Source organism: Nerophis ophidion, linkage group LG01 (genome assembly GCF_033978795.1).
Source record: "Nerophis ophidion isolate RoL-2023_Sa linkage group LG01, RoL_Noph_v1.0, whole genome shotgun sequence".
Taxonomy (NCBI): Eukaryota; Metazoa; Chordata; class Actinopteri; order Syngnathiformes; family Syngnathidae; genus Nerophis; species Nerophis ophidion.
In genome coordinates, this window is record NC_084611.1 from 88,781,829 (window position 1) to 88,799,857 (window position 18,029).

Sequence of the window (18,029 nt, forward strand, 5' to 3'; positions counted from 1 at the left end):
AGGGCTTCACAGACTCACAATGACACCCCTCCTGGTTCAAACCCAGGAAAAACCCATAAAACACCAGATGGGGAGAAAGAGGAACACCTTTAGAAGGGATCGCAGATGTAAGGACCCCACTTTCTGGCTGCTATGGATGTCGAGTGGGTACAGTTATTGATTAAACTGGTGTTCTTTAAATTAATAGATATAGTGGGACTCCAGGCCACCAGGAAACCAGTAGGATATAGGTAGTGAAGACTACAAGACCAGGAACAAATCTTTGTTGGACTCCACACGTCACCTTAACTTACTCTGAGGTCACATCGCTACGGGATACACAGTGCATGCTTTTAGTAAGATAGGAGTTCATGTTATATTTCTGTGAGACCACAACTATCGATTATAGTCTGGAGCACCACACTCGAAGGGCCTAACGGGATATTTGTGTTGATCTTAAAATCGTCCCCTCCATCCATCCATCTTTGGCTTATCCCTAAGCAGGGAAGCCCAGACTTCCCTCTCCCCAGCCAGTTCGTCCAGCTCCTCCCGGCGTTCCCGGGCCAGCCGGGAGACATAGTCTTCCCAATGTGTCTTGGGTCTTCCCCGTGGCCGGACGTGCCTGAAACACCTTCGGGTGGCATCCTGACCAGATGCTTGAACCACCTCATCTGGCTCCTCTCGATGTGAAGGAGCAGCGGCTTTACTTTGAGTTCCTCCCGGATGGCAGAGCTTCTCACCCTATCTCTAAGGGAGAGCCCACCCACCCGGCGAAGGAAACTCATTTCGGCCGCTTGTACCCATGATCTTATCCTTTCGGTCATAACCCAAAGCTCATGACCATAGGTGAGGATGGAAACGTGTATCGACTGGTAAATTGAGAGCTTTGCCTTCCGGCTCAGCTCCTTCTTCACCACAACGGATCGATACAGCGCCCCCGCATTACTGAAGACGCCGCACAGATCCGCCTGTCGAACTTTCGGCTCAGCTCCCTCTTCACCACATCGAATCGATAAAGTGTCCGCATTACTGAATCGATCCGCCTGTTGATCTCACGATCCACTCTTCCCTCACTCGTGAACAAGACTCCGAGGTACTGGAACTCCTCCACATGCGGCAGGGTCCCCTCTCCAACCCGGAGATGGCCCTCCGGCCTTTTCCGGACGAGAACCATGGACTTGGACTTAAAGGTGATGATTCTCATCCCAGTCGCTTTACGCTCGGCTGCGAACCGATTCAGTGAGAGCTGAAGATCCTGGCCAGATCATCTGCAAAAAGCAGAGAACTAATCCTGCATCCACCAAACCGGATACCCTCCACGCCCTGACTGCACCTAGAAAGTCTGTCCATAAAAGTTATGAACAGAATCGGCGACATAGGGCAACCTTGGCGGAGTCCAACCCTCACTGGAAATGGGTCTGACTCACTGCAATGCTGACCAACCTCTGATACTGATCATACAGGGAGCGGACCGCCACAATCAGACAGTCTGACACCCCATACTCTCTGAGCACTCCCAACAGGACCTCCCAAGGGACATGGTCGAACATGGCCTTCTCAAAGTCCACAGAGCACATGTAGACTGGTTGGGCAAACTTCCATGCACCCTCAAGGACCCTGCCCAGAGTATAGAGCTGGTCCACAGTGCCACGACCAGGACAAAAACTACACTGTTCCTCCTGAATCTGAGGTTCGACTATTCGTTCATGATAAGTATATAATCTGAATGCGTCACTGGATCAGCAACAAACTCAGATAAGTCATTGATCAAGTCTGAATAAGGTCCAGGAGGGTGTTAGATGACTTCCAGTGGAACTACAGACCTCATAATGACAACCTTTAATGAAATATATTTATTACAAGGGTTAGGGTTCAGGTTAGTGTCAAAAATCGGGGCAAGCCATCCATCCTTTTAAATGGGACGAGCAACATGTGAACTTGTGTAGTTAGGAGGAGAAATTATGTTGTTTTGTGCCAAGTCTCACTGAGACCAAACACGATAAATATCGTCTCTTATGACATCATTAATGATCTTTTTTTTTTTTAAACATTTTGTTGATGTAAAATGGAAAATGGAGATATGTTTTTGCGTCTGAACTCGTCACAAATATAAAATTTTTAAAATGTAAGTACTGTTCTTTTAAATTAATAAATACAAACATTAAGGTATTGTCTGATTGTCTGAAAAAAAACATAACTCATAAATATAATTTTAATTAAATAATTCTTAATAGTGCGATTCAAAATAAATATATTACAATTAATCTTTTGAAATAAAAATCCTAAAATGCATAAAAAGTTTGCCCAACCAGTCTACATGTGCTTTGTGGACTTGGAGAAGGCATTCGACCGTGTCCCTCGGGAAGTCCTGTGGGGAGTGCTCAGAGAGTATGGGGTACCGGACTGTCTTATTGTGGCAGTCCGCTCCCTGTATGATCAGTGCCAGAGCTTGGTCCGCATTGCTGGCAGTAAGTCGGACACGTTTCCAGTGAAGGTTGGACTCCGCCAAGGCTGTCCTTTGTCACCGATTCTGTTCATAACTTTTATGGACAGAATTTCTAGGCGCAGTCAAGGCGTTGAGGGGTTCCGGTTTGGTGGCCACGGGATTAGGTCTCTGCTTTTTGCAGATGATGTGGTCCTGATGGCTTCATCTGGCCGGGATCTTCAGCTCTCACTGGATCAGTTCGCAGCCGAGTGTGAAGCGACCGGAATGAGAATCAGCACCTCCAAGTCCGAGTCCATGGTTCTCTCCCGGAAGAGGGTGGAGTGCCTAGGAGTCTTGTTCACGAGTGGGGGAAGAGTGGATCGTGAGATCGACAGGCGGATCGATGCGGCGTCTTCAGTAATGCGGACGTTGTGTCGATCCGTTGTGGTGAAGAAGGAGCTGAGCCGGAAGGCAAAGCTCTCAATTTACCGGCCGATCTACGTTCCCATCCTCACCTATGGTCATGAGCTTTGGGTCATGACCGAAAGGATAAGATCACGGGTACAAGCGGCCGAAATGAGTTTCCTCCGCCGGGTGGCGGGTCTCTCCCTTAGAGATAGGGTGAGAAGCTCTGCCATCCGGGAGGAACTCAAAGTAAAGCCGCTGCTCCTCCACATCGAGAGGTGGTTCGGGCATCTGGTCAGGATGCCACCCGAACGCCTCCCTAGGGATGTGTTTAGGGCACGTCCAGCTGGTAGGAGGCCACGGGGAAGACCCAGGACACGTTGGAAAGACTATGTCTCCCGGCTGGCCTGGGAACGCCTCGGGATCCCCCGGGAAGAGCTAGACGAAGTGGCTGGAGATAGGGAAGTCTGGGCTTCCCTGCTTAGGCTGCTGCCCCCGCGACCCGACCTCGGATAAGCGGAAGATGATGGATGGATGGATGGAAAAAGTGAAACTATTTTTAATTCAATAAATGCAATTAAAAATAATAAGACATGATTTAAAAAAGCATTTAAATTAAATAACTTTGACTTTTATAACACATTTAAAATAAGCAACAATTTGTTGAAATCATTTGTTTTAAATTACAAAATTACAAAAGCCTAAAAAAGAATAGTAAAATGACCTCTTTTGAATGAATAAAACTAAAATAGGAGTACAGAATAGTCTGATTGGATTCATACATTGGAACTGGAATTCATTATCAAAAATAATTTCAATGAAATAACTGTACATTCTAAAATTGATTTCATCTAAATAATAAAATTACTTATTTTAAATGAAAAAACTAATACATGTACTATACTTTTCAAACGTAAGAGTATTTACAGTACATTTATTATAATGTAATATGTATTTATTTATATATTTTTATCATTAAGAACATCTGTTTGAACTGAGCTCTCATGGTGACATCATCACATATCAAACATCTGTGTTGGTGGGAATTTTTTTTACCTTTGCTCTGGACTCCTTTGATGCCCTCTTTTTGCTGGAGAGAGGAGGAGGAGGAGGAGAAGGAGAAGAAAGAGATGGAGAAGATGGAGAAGGAAGAGGAGAAGAAGAAAAGGGAGGAGGTGGAGGAGGAGGAGAAGAACAAAGAGGAGAAGGAGAACAAAGAGATGGAGAAGGAGAAGGAAGAGGAGAAGAAGAAGAAAAAGAAAAGGAGAAGGAGAAAAGAAGAAGGACAAGAAGGAGAAAGGAGGAGAAGAAGGACAAAGTGGAGAAGAAGAAGAAGAAGCAGCAGCAGGATAAGAAGATTAGGAAGAAGAAAGAGAAGGAAAAGAAGATGAAGCAAAGGAAGAATGAGAAGAACATAAATAGATCAAGAAGATTAAGAAGGAGAGGAGATATATGAGGAAAGAATAAGAAAAAAAGAAGAGGAGAGTAAGGAGAAGATAATCAGAAGGAGAAGAAGAAGAAGAAAAAAGGGAAGATGAACAATGAGAAGAACAATAAGAAAGAGAAGGAGAAAAAGATAAAGCAAAGGAAGAATTAGAAGAAGAGAAACAGATTAAGAAGATTAGGAGAAGAAAGAAGAAGAGGGTAGAAGAAGGAGGGGGAGGAAGAGAAAAAGAAGAAGGGGTAGGTGGAGGAGAACAAGAAGGAGAAAAAGAAGAATATAAAGAAGAAGAAGAAGAAAGAGAATGAGAAGAAGATGAAGCAAAGGAAGAAGGAAAATAATGATTATGAAGGAGAGGAGGAGGATAAATCATATAAAGAGAAAAAGGTGGAGGAGAACAAGGAGGAGAAAAAGAAGAATATAAAGAAGAAGAAGAAGAAAGAGAATGAGAAAAGATGAAGCAAAGGAAGAAGGAAAATAATGATTATGAAGGAGAGGAGGATAAATCATATAAAGAGAAAAAGAAGAAGAAGAAGAAGGATGAGGAAACAAAAAGAAGAAGAAGAAGAAGAAGATGGAGGAAGAAGAAGGAGAAAAAGAAGAAGAAGAAAGAGGATGAGGAGGAGAAAAAGGAGGAGAAGGAAGAGGAGAAAAATAATAAGAAGAGAAGAAGTAAGAGATGAAGAAGAAGGAGCGGGAGGAGGAGAAAAAGAAGAAGAAAGATGAAGAAAAAGAGATGAAGAAGAAAGAGATGAAGAAGAAGGAGAAACAAATTGAGGAGGAGGCGGAGGAGGCGGAGGAGGAGGAGGATGAGAAGGAGGATAAACAACATGAAGTATGAACAAGATTGTGGACAAGAACAGGAGACTAAAGTCTTCACCTCCACACCAGGAAAGCGGTGAGAACCAGGACCAGCAGAACAAGAACAAGACCAGCGACTGAGCCCCCAGCTGTTGCCACGGTGACACTCCAGGAACCTGAGAGGAAGGCCAGCATCCCAGTTACTATGGCAACAATCCCAGCATCCAGGAAGTGAGCACTTACAGGCCTGGACTTGGATGCTGACTGAGGACTTGTTCCTGCCTCTGCTGCTGGAGGCCTCACACACGTAGTCCCCGCTGTCCTCAAGTCTCAGGTCAGACAGGTTGAAGGTGGCCGATTTGGCTCCCTGCAGTTCTTCAACAGCGACCTGCTCTCCACGCCCCCTCCACCAGCTGTAGTTGGCCTGCGGGTTGGCGTCGCTGCTGCACCTCAACCAGACCGAGGAACCCTGGCTGGCTTCACCCGAGGGTGTCACTGAGATCACTGGACGCCTCGGAGCATCTGGTGAGGGACATGCGGCACACCCTTCAGGCCCTGACACCTGGTCTACATGATGGACTTCAGAGGTCCATGTTGGACTTAGGAGGTCCATGATGGACTTAGACATTCAAAGTCCAACATGGACCTCCTAAGTCCAACATGGACCTCCTAATTCCAACATGGACTTCCTAAGTCCAACATAGATGTTCTAAATCCAACATATACGTTTTAAGTCCAACATGGAGGTCCATGATGGACTTAGCAGGTTCATGTTGGACTTAGGACATACATGTTGGACTTAGAACGTCTATGTTGGACATAGGAGGTCCATGTTGGACTTAGGAGGTCCATGTTGGACTTAGACATTAAAAATCCAACATGGACCTCCTAAGTCCAACATGGACCTCCTAAGTCCAACATGGACCTCCTAAGTCCAACATGGATCTCCTAAATCCAACATGGACCTCTTCATTCCAACATGGACCTCCTAAGTCCAACATGGACCTCCTAAATCCAACATGTACCTCCTAAGTCCAACATGGACCTCCTAAGTCCAACATAAATGTTCTAAACCCAACATATATGTTTTAAGTCCAACATGGAGGTCCATGATGGACTTAACAGGTTCATGTTGGACTTAGGACATCCATGTTGGACTTAGAACGTCTATGTTGGACATAGGAGGTCCATGATGGACTTTGGAGGTCCATGTTGGACTTAGACATTCTAAGTTCATTATGGACCTCCTAAGTCCATGTTGGAATGAGGAGGTCTATATTTGACATTCTAAGTAAAATATAGACGTTTTAAGTCCAACATAGATGTCTTATGTTGGACTTAGGAGGTCCATGATGGACTTAGGAGGTCCATGATGAACTCAGGAGGTCCGTCATGGACTCAGGATGTCCATAATGGACTTAAGACATCCATTTTGGACTTTGGAGGTCCATGTTGGACTTGGGAGGTCCATGTTGGACTTAGGAGGTCCATGTTGGACGTAGAACGTTTCTCTGTTGGACTTAGGAGGTCCATGTTGGAATGAGGAGGTCCATGTTGGACTCAGGAGGTTCATGTTGGACTTAGGACATCCATGTTGGACTTAAAAAGTCTATGTTGGATTTAGGAGGTCCATGTTGGACTTCGACTAAGTCCATCATGGACCTCCTAAGTCCATCATGGACCTCCTGAGTCCATCATGGACCTCCTAAGACCAACATAAATGTTCTAAATCAAATATAGACGTTGTAAATCCAACATGTTGGATTTTGGAGGTCCATGTTGGATTTAGGAAGTCCATGTTGGACTTAGGAGGTCCATGTTGGACATAGGATGTCCATGTAGGACTTAAAAGGTCCATGTTGGACTTGGGAGGTCTATATTGGACTTAAAGGGTCCATGTTGGACTTGGGAGGTCCATGTTGGACATAGGAGGTCCATGTTGGACTTAAAAGGTCCATGTTGGATTTAGGAGGTCCATGTTGGACGTAGACGATCTATGTTAGACTTCGGAAGTCCATGTTGGACATAGGAGGTCCATGTGGGCTTGGGACTTCCATGTTGGACTTAGAACGTCTATGTTGGACTTAGGAAGTCCATGATGGACTCAGGAGGTCCATTATTGACTTAGAAGGTCCATGTTGGATTTAGACATTCTAAGTCCTTCATGGACCTCCTAAATCCAACATAGATGTTCTAAGTCAAATATAGACGTTGTAAGTCCAACATGTTGGATTTAGCAGGGCCATGATGGATTTAGGAGGTCCATGATGAATTTAGGAGGTCCATAATGGACTTAAGACATCCATTTTGGACTTTGGAGGTCCATGTTCGATTGAGGACATTCATGTTGGATTTAGAAAGTCTATGTTGCATTTAGGAAGTCCATGTTGGATTTAGGAGGTCCATGTTGGACATAAGAGGTCCATGTTGGACTTCGAAGGTCCATGTTGAATTTAGACTTCCTATGTTAGACTTAGGAAATCCATGTTGGACATAGGAGGTCCATGTTGGACTAAGGAGGTCGATCTTGGACTTGGGACTTCCATGTTGGACTTAGAACGTCTATGTTGGACTAAGGACATCCATGTTGGACTTAGAACCTTTCTCTGTTGGACTTAGTAGAACCATGTTGGAATTAGGAGGTCCAAGATGGACTTAAGAGGTCCATGTTGGACTAAGGAGGTCGATCTTGGACTTGGGACTTCCATGTTGGACTTAGAACGTCTATGTTGGACTAAGGACATCCATGTTGGACTTAGAACCTTTCTCTGTTGGACTTAGTAGAACCATGTTGGAATTAGGAGGTCCAAGATGGACTTAGACATTCTAAGTCCAACATAGACGTTTTATGTCCAACAAGGACATACAATTATGTTGGATTTAGGAGGTCCATGATGGACTCAGGAGGTCCATGATGGATTTAAGATATCCATATTGGACATAAGAGGTCCATGTTGGACTTAGACGTTCTAAGTCCATAATGGACCTCTTAAGTCCAACACAGACGTGTAAGTCCAACAAGATGTCCTATGTTGGATTTAGGAGGTCATGATGGATTCAGGAGGTCCATGATGGACTTAATACATCCATGTTGGACATAGGAGGTCCATGTTGGACTTTGGGAGGTCCAAGTTGGATTGAGGACACCCATGTTGGACTTAGAACGTCTATGTTGGATTTAGGAGGTCCATGTTGGATTTAGGACATCCATGTTGGACTTAAGAGGTCCATGTTGGACTTAGAATGTCTAAATCCATCATGATGGACTTAGACAAATGTCGTCCATGCCGGACTAGGGATATCCATGTAGGATTTAGGATGCCTGTGATGGACAAAGGACGGCTATGTTGGACTTAGGATGTCCAATGTAGGATTCAGCACCCCCATGATGGACTAAGGGTGCTCTTGTTGAACTGAGGATGTTCATTTTGGACTTAGAACTTCCATGTAGAACTTTGGATGTCAATGATGGACTAATGACGGCCATGTTGGACTGAGGATGTCCATGCTGGGCTTAGGATGTCCACGTAAGATTTCACACATGCCCATGTTGGACTAAGCACGCTCTTGTTGGACCGAGGACGTCCATGTTGGATTCAGGACGTCCACGTTGGACTAAGGACATGCATGTTGGTCTTAGGTACCTAAACTGAAACGTTATGTTGAAAAGAGAACCTCCACGTTGGACTGAACGTCCAAGTTGGACTTAAATACCTAAACTAGACCTCTTTTATGGACTGAGGCTGTCCATGTTGGACTTGGTTATCTGAAATGGGAATCCATGTTGGACTTTGGTACCTAAACTAGACTTCCATGTTGGTTGAGTACTGTACGTCCATGTCAGACCTTGGTACTTACATTGGACGTCTATGACAACTGTTGAAGACTTGACGTGTCCATGTTTATTCTCAGACATGCAGTGGAATGTTCCGGCATCTTCAGGACGGATGGAGGTGAAACTGTAAAGTCCTTGTGGATTTTGGGTCAGAATTTGGTGGTCCTTGAACCAGGTGTAGCTGGCGGCCGGTTTAGCATCGCTGCTGCAGGTCAGATTCACCGACTGTCCCTCAAGGATGACAGGAGACGGACTGACGGACAAAGACGACCACCTGGGAGGATCTGAGGGACAGGACCTTGTCCTCATCAGTGTCAATACTCAAAGACGTACTTGTACTCACATTGGACGTCAATGAAGACGGGTTCGGATGGGTTTTTCCCCAGCTGGTTCTCCACAGTACACCAATACTCTGCTGAGTCTGAAGAATTGATGGACTTGAAGACCAGTTCTCGACCTTTCCTGAGGACTTCCTCATCTGAAGACACATTCTTCTTCTTCTTGTACCAGCAGTAATCATCTGTTGCTGAGGAGTAGTTGTAGTTGTCGATGTAGCAGGTCAGTGTCAGTGGACGACCCTCCAATATGTCCCTGGCATCACTCAGGGACACTGAGGGTCTTTTCAGGACATCTGGAGGAAGAACCCAGAAGTATTGAACAAACATTCTTCTTTTCAGCACAGACAAAAACATGAGTCAGTACAGCAGCAGCAGACCTCCACCCAGGCCAAACACTCCTCAACACCTTTTACTGCTCATGACGTCTTCCACTCCAGCCCTGTAGGTGGCGCCAGTGCCCACTACACTTGACAGTACATCATACTTGCCAACCCTCCCGAATTTTCCAGGTTACCCCCGAATTTCAGTGCCTGTCCCGAAAATCTCCCGGGACGACCATTCTCCCGAATTTCTCCCGATTTCCAGACAACGAGGCACGCCCCCTCCAGGTCCATGCGGACATGAGTGAGGACAGCCTTTCGTCACGTCCGTTTTTCCCGATGTAAACCATACTTGCCAACCCTCCCGAAATTCATTGCCTTTTCTCCCGAAAACCTCCCGAATTTCAGGCGGAGCTTGAGGCCACGCCCCCTCCAGCTCCATGCGGACCCGAGTGACGTGTCGACAGTCTGTTTTCACGTCCGCTTTCCCACAATATAAACAGAGTGCCTGCCCAATGACGTTTCAACTGTAGAATGATCGAGGGCGAGTTCTCGGTTTCTTATGTGGGTTTATTGTTAGGCAGTCTCATTAACGTCCTCCCAGCGCGGCAACAACACACAACAACAGCAGTCACGTAAAGCATTTCGTCTGCCGTAAGCAGCAATGTTGTGACACTCTTAAACAGGACAATACTGCCATCTACTGTGCATGCATATGTGACAATAACATCTACGGCTTTTAGAGCAGTGGTTCTCAACCTTTTTTCAGTGATGTACCCTCTGTGAACATTTTTTTAATTCAAGTACTCCCTAATCAGAGCAAAGCATTTTTGGTTGAAAAAAAAAAGATAAAGAAGTAAAATACAGCACTATGTCATCAGTTTCTGATTTTTTAAATTGTATAAGAGTGCAAAATAGTGCTCATTTGTAGTGGTCTTTTTTTAACTATTTGCAAAAAAAGATATAGAAATAACTAAAAACTTGTTGAAAAATAAACAAGTGATTCAATGATAAATAGAGATTTCTACACATACTGCGATGTGGTGGCGAGTTGTCCAGGGTGTACCCCGCCTTCCGCCAGATTGTAGCTGAGATAGGCACCAGTGCCCCCCGTGACCCCATAGGGAATAAGTGGTAGGAAATGGATGGATGAATAGCTGTAAATATACTCCACGCCCCCAACAACGCCCCGCGCCCAACCTCCGACCACGCCCCCCACCCCCCAGCCCCCGAAATCGGAGGTCTCAAGGTTGGCAAGTATGATACAAACGGCGTGCCACGTTATAACATCTACGGCTTTTGGAGAGTTCACAACAAGAAGGAGACGAAGCAGAAGAAGGAAGAAGAGACAGTCCTGGTGACTACGGGTAAGAGGAAGAAGAAGTACTCTTGCAAGTCATCAGAGAGGGTGTTGAGCATGGTTAGAAAGCTAGTGACCGAGAATAGAACGAGGGTGGAAAATTCAACCCTAAACTCACTCCGTTCCTGCAAATTAAATTTCACAGGTGCTCCTTTAAAGGCTGTGCTAAAAAAAAAAAATAAAAAAAAAATACAATTAATAAATAAATAAGGGCGGGGAAAAACACAGGAGGGGGACTTTCGCAGGGCAGTTGGGCAACACCGCCCCAACAAGGGAGGCAAGCAGCCCCCCCGACCCAAGGCGGACCCCGCCCCGCGCCCCAGGGGCGGAGGAAGCCCAAGGAGACCCGGTGTCACACCTATGGATCATGTTTTGTTTTGTCATGTTATGTTTTTGATTTTGGACATTCAGTCACGTTTTGCACTTCCTGGTTTTGTTTGTTTCCATGCCAACGTATCAGTTCCCACCTTGTCACGCCCCTGCCCTCAGTCCCGCCCGCACCTGTTCCTGATTATCACAGCCAGTATTTAAGTCCTTTTCTTTCTGTTCATCATTCTGGGATCTTCTCACACTCGCACGCACTCTACCCATGCTGCTCAAACCTTCACGTCCTCGTCCACAATAAGTTTACGTATTTATGCCACAGTGCACTCTTTTGTTTCATGTCTTTAGTCTTGCCATCGTGCTGTTTGAGTTTATAGTTCAATTGTCTTTCATGCCATTGAGCAAGTGTTTTTGTTTTCCCTGTTTTGTATATGTTATATAATAAACAACTATGTACTCGAAGAATCAATCCATGTCCAAGCCTAGTTGTGACACCCGGGGCCAGAGGGGCACGAGCCGACCTCAGCCCCCCCCCCCCCCCAACCACCCACAAGAGGGACACCCCCCACACCCGACCCAAGGCGGCTGCCCACAGCCCCACCCGCACCCCCATCCACCCCTGACCACCAGACCACCCAAAAATCGGCCCGCCAGGCAGTAGTGTAATAATGCTCATTGTCATTTCTGTATTATATTTTATTATTTAACTGCTTATTTGCTATCACTTTTAACCATCATGTTTGTACACGTCGTATTTGCTGATGTTGCTCTATTGTTGTTGTTGTTGTTGTGTTTGCTGTTGTTGTTTGTGTGTCTCTGTCTAATCCTTCCTTTCGTCCCCACAATTTCCCCCTCTGTCTTCCTTTTTTTCTCTTTCTATCCCCTCCTTATTTTATATATATGTTTATATATATATATATATATGTATGTGTGTATATACAGTATATATGTATATATATATAGTGTATTTATGTATGTGTATATATATATGTATATGTATATATTTATACCAAGTATAAATATTTATGTTTGAATATATATTCCTTTTTTTTGAATGAATGAATGAATGAAATTAGTTTATTTCGGTCATATAATCAATCAAATCAATCAACCATTTTGTGTGATCAGTTTTACAGTACAATTATGCACATTTACACACGAAAGAAAAGAAAAAAATGAGCAAAAAAGGAATAGGCTGAAGCCAAAGCTTATATTGTACTTCTTTCATCTCCGTAATATCGCTATAATTCGCTCCATTTTGTCCACTAAAGACGCCGAGATCATTATCCATGCGTTTGTTACGTCTCGTCTCGATTACTGTAACGTATTATTTTCGGGTCTCCCCATGTCTAGCATTAAAAGATTACAGTTGGTACAAAATGTGGCTGCTAGACTTTTGACAAGAACAAGAAAGTTTGATCACATTACGCCTGTACTGGCTCACCTGCACTGGCTTCCTGTGCACTTAAGATGTGACTTTAAGGTTTTACTACTTACGTATAAAATACTACACGGTCTAGCTCCATCCTATCTTGCCGATTGTATTGTACCATATGTCCCGGCAAGAAATCTGCTTTCAAAAGACTCCGGCTTATTAGTGATTCCCAGAGCCCCAAAAAAGTCTGCGGGCTATAGAGCGTTTTCATTTCGGGCTCCAGTACTCTGGAATGCCCTCCCGGTAACAGTTCGAGATGCCACCTCAGTAGAAGCATTTAAGTCTCACCTTAAAACTCATTTGTATACTCTAGCCTTTAAATAGACCTCCTTTTTAGACCAGTTGATCTGCCGCTTCTTTTCTTTCTCCTATGTCCCCCCCTGGTCCGGTCCGATGACCATGGATGAAGTACTGGCTGTCCAGAGTCGAGACCCAGATGGACCGCTCGTCGGGACCCAGGATGGACCGCTCGCCTGTATCGGTTGGGGACATCTCTACGCTGCTGATCCGCCTCCGCTTGAGATGGTCTCCTGTGGACGGGACTCTCGCTGCTGTCTTGGATCCGCTTGAACTGAACTCTCACTATGGATTGAACTTTCACAGTATCATGTTAGACCCGCTCGACATCCATTGCTTTCGGTCCCCTAGAGTGGGGGGGTTGCCCACATCTGAGGTCCTCTCCAAGGTTTCTTATAGTCAGCATTGTCACTGGCGTCCCACTGGATGTGAATTCTCCCTGCCCACTGGGTGTGAGTTTTCCTTGCCCTTTTGTGGGTTCTTCCGAGGATGTTGTAGTCGTAATGATTTGTGCAGCCCTTTGAGACATTTGTGATTTGGGGCTATATAAATAAACATTGATTGATTGATTGATATTTGCCTATCCAATACCTTCACTGAAGATTAGATTGCCTGGAACATCAACGTTAAAAAAATTAAATAATAATCAATGAGATGAAAGTAATTGTTACTATATTTTATAATTCTCAATTATTTCACCTTTCTATGTTTTCTTAAACTTTACCAAAGAAGTGCATGTTTTCAGCTCATCACTGAGCTTGTTCCACCATTTAACTCCTAAAACTGTAATACATTTGTATTTTATATTAGTTCTCGCTTTACTTATTTCAAAAATCGATATCTCCCGTAAATTATAGTTTTCTCCTCTTAAATGAAATCGCCTGAGAATACAAGCTGGAAGACTGTTGTTCTTTACTGGAAACATAATTTCCATTGTTTTTAGAAACACAATGTCTGGACATTTTTAAAGGAATATTGTTAAAAAAATACATAAAAATTAATCTGCTAAAATGAAAATAGTTTTTTAAAATATATATTTAAAGGTATTTGAAAAATACAATCCAATAAAAAAAAGAAGATATTTATAGAAAATAAAGAAAAATAAGGATGGTTATTTCCGGATTCATTCATATATTTTTTTTACACTTTTTTAATATACATATATATGTATATATATTTTAGAAAAATTGACATTTTTTTTTAAAGAAAACAATGTATGTATTTCTTCTTTGGATCATGTGACATCCTTCCACTAGGTTTGATTAAAAATTATATGGCAAAACAGGCTAACTAATTAACTATCTGACTAACTAACTAAATAATCAACTAAATAACTAGCCTTCCTTTGGATAAACAATACATGTAACAAATATGCAAAGAATGTTTAGTCATGTATGACTATTTCTGTACAATAAGTGTTTCACAGACAATACAGAGTAGTGATCCAATGAAAGGTTCATGTCTCATAATATTTAAAGTGTGGTTTTTCTGCTTGATTTTGCCTCAATGCCTTCCTGCCGAAGTCTACCTAGCAACAAGTGCGACCTAAGCAGGAATAATAACTACTGTGTTGTTTGTGTTGTTTACTACTTTGCAGTTGGAAGACAAACAAGAAAGATTTGAAGTAGTTTTCCTACTGAAGTGCTTTGTAGCGCAACATGTTTTTCTGGAAGAAAGAACAACTCACACAGGTGAGGAGAGATGCTGATATGTTGATGTTGTTGTCGTGCAGCACAGGTGATGTAGTCTCCAGGTGACAAGGTGACTTTTACTTTGGGTCCAGACTTTATATTCTCTCCATTCTTCTCCCACTCAAAAGACAAAGGAGCTTCTGGAAGGCAGCTTGTGTGACACAACATTTGTGCAACAAGGTGAGAATCTTCAACTCTGACTGACATCACCTGCACCTGCACAGCTGGAGGCCAGAGGAGCAAACATGAAAGATGTCATATTAATATTGATTGGAGATGCAAGTCACACAACATACACACATGACTGCTTCATCTGGAACACCACTGTCCAAAGTCCAGTTTGCAGCCCACAGCCTTCTTGTGATTGGCTGCTGACTTATTTCTAAATAAAATTACACTTCATCCGCATTAAAACACTAGAAAAGATTAGTGACTCGGCAGAAAATTCTAAAATAATGTAATATACAGTATTGTACGTAATATAGATATTTTATTGTCTAATCTAATGTATTCATTGTACAAAACCAGTGAGTTCAGTTGAATAGACTGCAAAGACAAGATATTTAACGTTCGAACCGGTAAACTTTGTTATTTTTTGCAAATATTAGCTCATTTGGAATTTGAAGCCTCCACATATTTCCAAAAAGCTGGCACAAGTGGCAAAAAAGACTGAGAAAGTTGAGGAATGCTCATCAAACACTTATTTGGAACATCCCACGGGTGAACGTGCTAATTGGGAACAGGTGGGTGCCATGATTGGGTGTAAAAGCAGCTTCCATGAAATGCTCAGTCATTCACAAACAAGGACAGAGCGAGGGTCACCACTTTGTGAACAAATGCGTGAGAAAATTGTCCGACAGTTTAAGAACAGCATTTCTCAACCAGCTATTGCAAGGAATTTAGGGATTTCACCATCTATGCTCCGTAATATCATCAAAAGGTTTAGAGAATCTGGAGAAATCACTGCGAGTAAACGATGATATTACGGACCTTCAATCCCTCAGGCGGTAATGCATTAAAAAGCGATATCAGCGTGTAAAGGATATCACCACATGGGCTCAGAAATACACTACAGGGAACAATTGTCAGTAACTACAGATCTGTAAGTGCAAATTATAACTCTATTATGCAAAGCGAAAGCCATTTATCAACAACACCCAGAAACGCTGCCGGCTTCGCAGGGACTGAGCTCATCTAAAATGGACTGATGCAAAGTAGAAACGTATTCAGTGGTCTGATGTGTCCACATTTCAAATTTTTGGGGGGAAACTGTGGACATTGTGTCTTCTGGAACAAAGAGGAAAAGAACCATCTGGATTGTTCTGGGAGCAAAGTTCAAAAGCCAGCATGTGTGATGGTATGGGGGTGTATTAGTGGCCAAGGCATGGGTAACTTACACATCTGTGAAGGCACCATTAATGCTGAAAGGTACATACAGGTTTCGGTGCAACATATGTTGTCGTCCAAGCAACGTTATCATGGACGCCCCTGCTTATTTCAGCAAGACAATGCCAAGCCACATTCTGCTTATGTTACAACAGTGTGGCTTCATAGTAAAAGAGTGCCGGTACTAGACTGGCCTGCCTGTAGTCCAGACCTGTCTCCCGTTGAAAATGTGTGGCATAATATGAAGCCTAAAATAGCACACCTGGACTGTTGAACAACTTAAGCTGGGTTTTGGGTTTTGTAACATAGTTGTATTATTTGGGCATGTTTGGTCAGGTGTGTTCATACCTGCGACTGTCAAGGTGCTTCCAGGTGAAATACTACTCCATTCAGAATTGGTGGTGAATTTGAAGCGGTACTCAGCAGAATCACTCTGCCTCACATCTTTTATTCTCAGTGTGCTTTTTCCAGAAGTCTCAGAAGGTAAATCAAGACGACCTTCATACTGAGGGTCTTCAGTAAAGGAGGGGTTCCACCGGTGACTAGACTCTTTACGGAACCAGAATTTTGTCCGGGTATCTCCATAGCTCGTGTATTCACAGGTAATGTCCACTGATGATCCTTGGATGGCACAGATGTGTCTCTTGTGGTAAACCACCTTGTTACATGGCCTGTACCCCACACCTGAAAGACAGAAGAAGCATTGAGCTGAGTCAGCACAAAGTTACATGTGACGTGCAGCAGAAGACTGAAGAGTCCACTCACACTCTGGAGGAGACACAGCTTGCTCGTGTCCTCTCACAGCACAGGAGTAACTGTTTTTGGAGTCATACACTACTCTGTACACTTGGGACTTTGCATTTGGGATTTCCTCTCCATTCTTATACCAGACGTATGAAGAAGGAGACCAAGTACTGCAATTGGTGCTGACACACTTCAGATTATATTTGTAATATGGCACTTGTACTTTCAGATCTGGAATGAAAGGAAAACGTCAATCATTTCAAAATAAAAGTCTTCATGTCCACTTCCACCAAAGGGCAGTACAGTTTGGATCAGTTTTTGTCCTCACAAGTCGTGACGGGTAGCAAAATAACTTGTCAGGAAGTACATGTGTAGGGCTGCCAAAGGGGCGGAGCTAGACACAGTGCAGCGTGTTGATTGGAGGACCGCGAATGGTGACTTCCGGAATGTGAGGACGCCCAAAAAAGCCAAGATGTCCTCCATTGTACAAGTTTGTAGTTCTGCGTTGGCGCCACGCTATGATGTCCCGAAGCCAGGCTTAAATCATGATCAGAAATTGACAAAAGTTCATTTGGTTTGAATGTACTTTTCCTAAATAAACAAAAGTGTTTTTGATTGATTAAAGTGTATTAGTGTGAATTACATTTTATATAGCGCTTTACATATCCATCCATTTCCTACCGCTTATTCCCTTTGGGGTCGCGGGGGGCTCTGATTCCCCACTGCTCCCCTCACTTCCCAGGGGGTGATCAAGGTGATGGGTCAAATGCAGAGGACACATTTCACCACACCTAGTGTGTGTGTGATAATCATTGGTACTTTAACTTTAACTTTTAACTCTCGTTTCAAGTCACTTGCCCTTCCTTTTGTGTCATCATTCTGACGTCATCCCTGACCCCTGATTGTTTCCACCTGTTCCCCATTACCCTCATGTGTCTTATAAGCCCACGCCTCCCTTTGTTCTGTGCCAGATTGTCTCGTTTATCCATGCCTTGCCTCGTCTCGTGTTTGAATACCTGGATCCTGACTTCCTTTGTTTGCTATTTTGAGTTTTCTTTTTCTCCTCTTCAGCAGAGTGATTTTGTGTTATTTGTCACTAGTTGACTTTGGCCCCTTGACTTAAGCCACTCTACCAACCGAGCTTTACCGCCCCTTTTTTAACTGCTTTTTAATCGAACAAATAGATCTTAGGGTCATATGTATTTGCTTTTTCAATGCGTTGCCATCCAAGCAACGTTATCATGGACG

General features: G+C 43.6%; 1 protein-coding gene across 1 annotated transcript in view; it reads right to left on the reverse strand.

The window, feature by feature from the left end:
* Positions 1-18,029, reverse strand: part of LOC133541673 (B-cell receptor CD22-like) — a 38,935-nt gene that overhangs the window by 1,882 nt on the left and 19,024 nt on the right. The window contains exons 3-10 of the mRNA XM_061885245.1: positions 16,803-17,012; positions 16,386-16,721; positions 14,648-14,875; positions 9,230-9,517; positions 8,910-9,170; positions 5,295-5,573; positions 5,131-5,227; positions 3,866-3,899 (exon numbers count right to left, since the gene is read on the reverse strand). Coding sequence (XP_061741229.1) covers positions 3,866-3,899; positions 5,131-5,227; positions 5,295-5,573; positions 8,910-9,170; positions 9,230-9,517; positions 14,648-14,875; positions 16,386-16,721; positions 16,803-17,012 — 1,733 coding nt within the window. The remainder of the gene's footprint in view (positions 1-3,865; positions 3,900-5,130; positions 5,228-5,294; positions 5,574-8,909; positions 9,171-9,229; positions 9,518-14,647; positions 14,876-16,385; positions 16,722-16,802; positions 17,013-18,029) is intronic.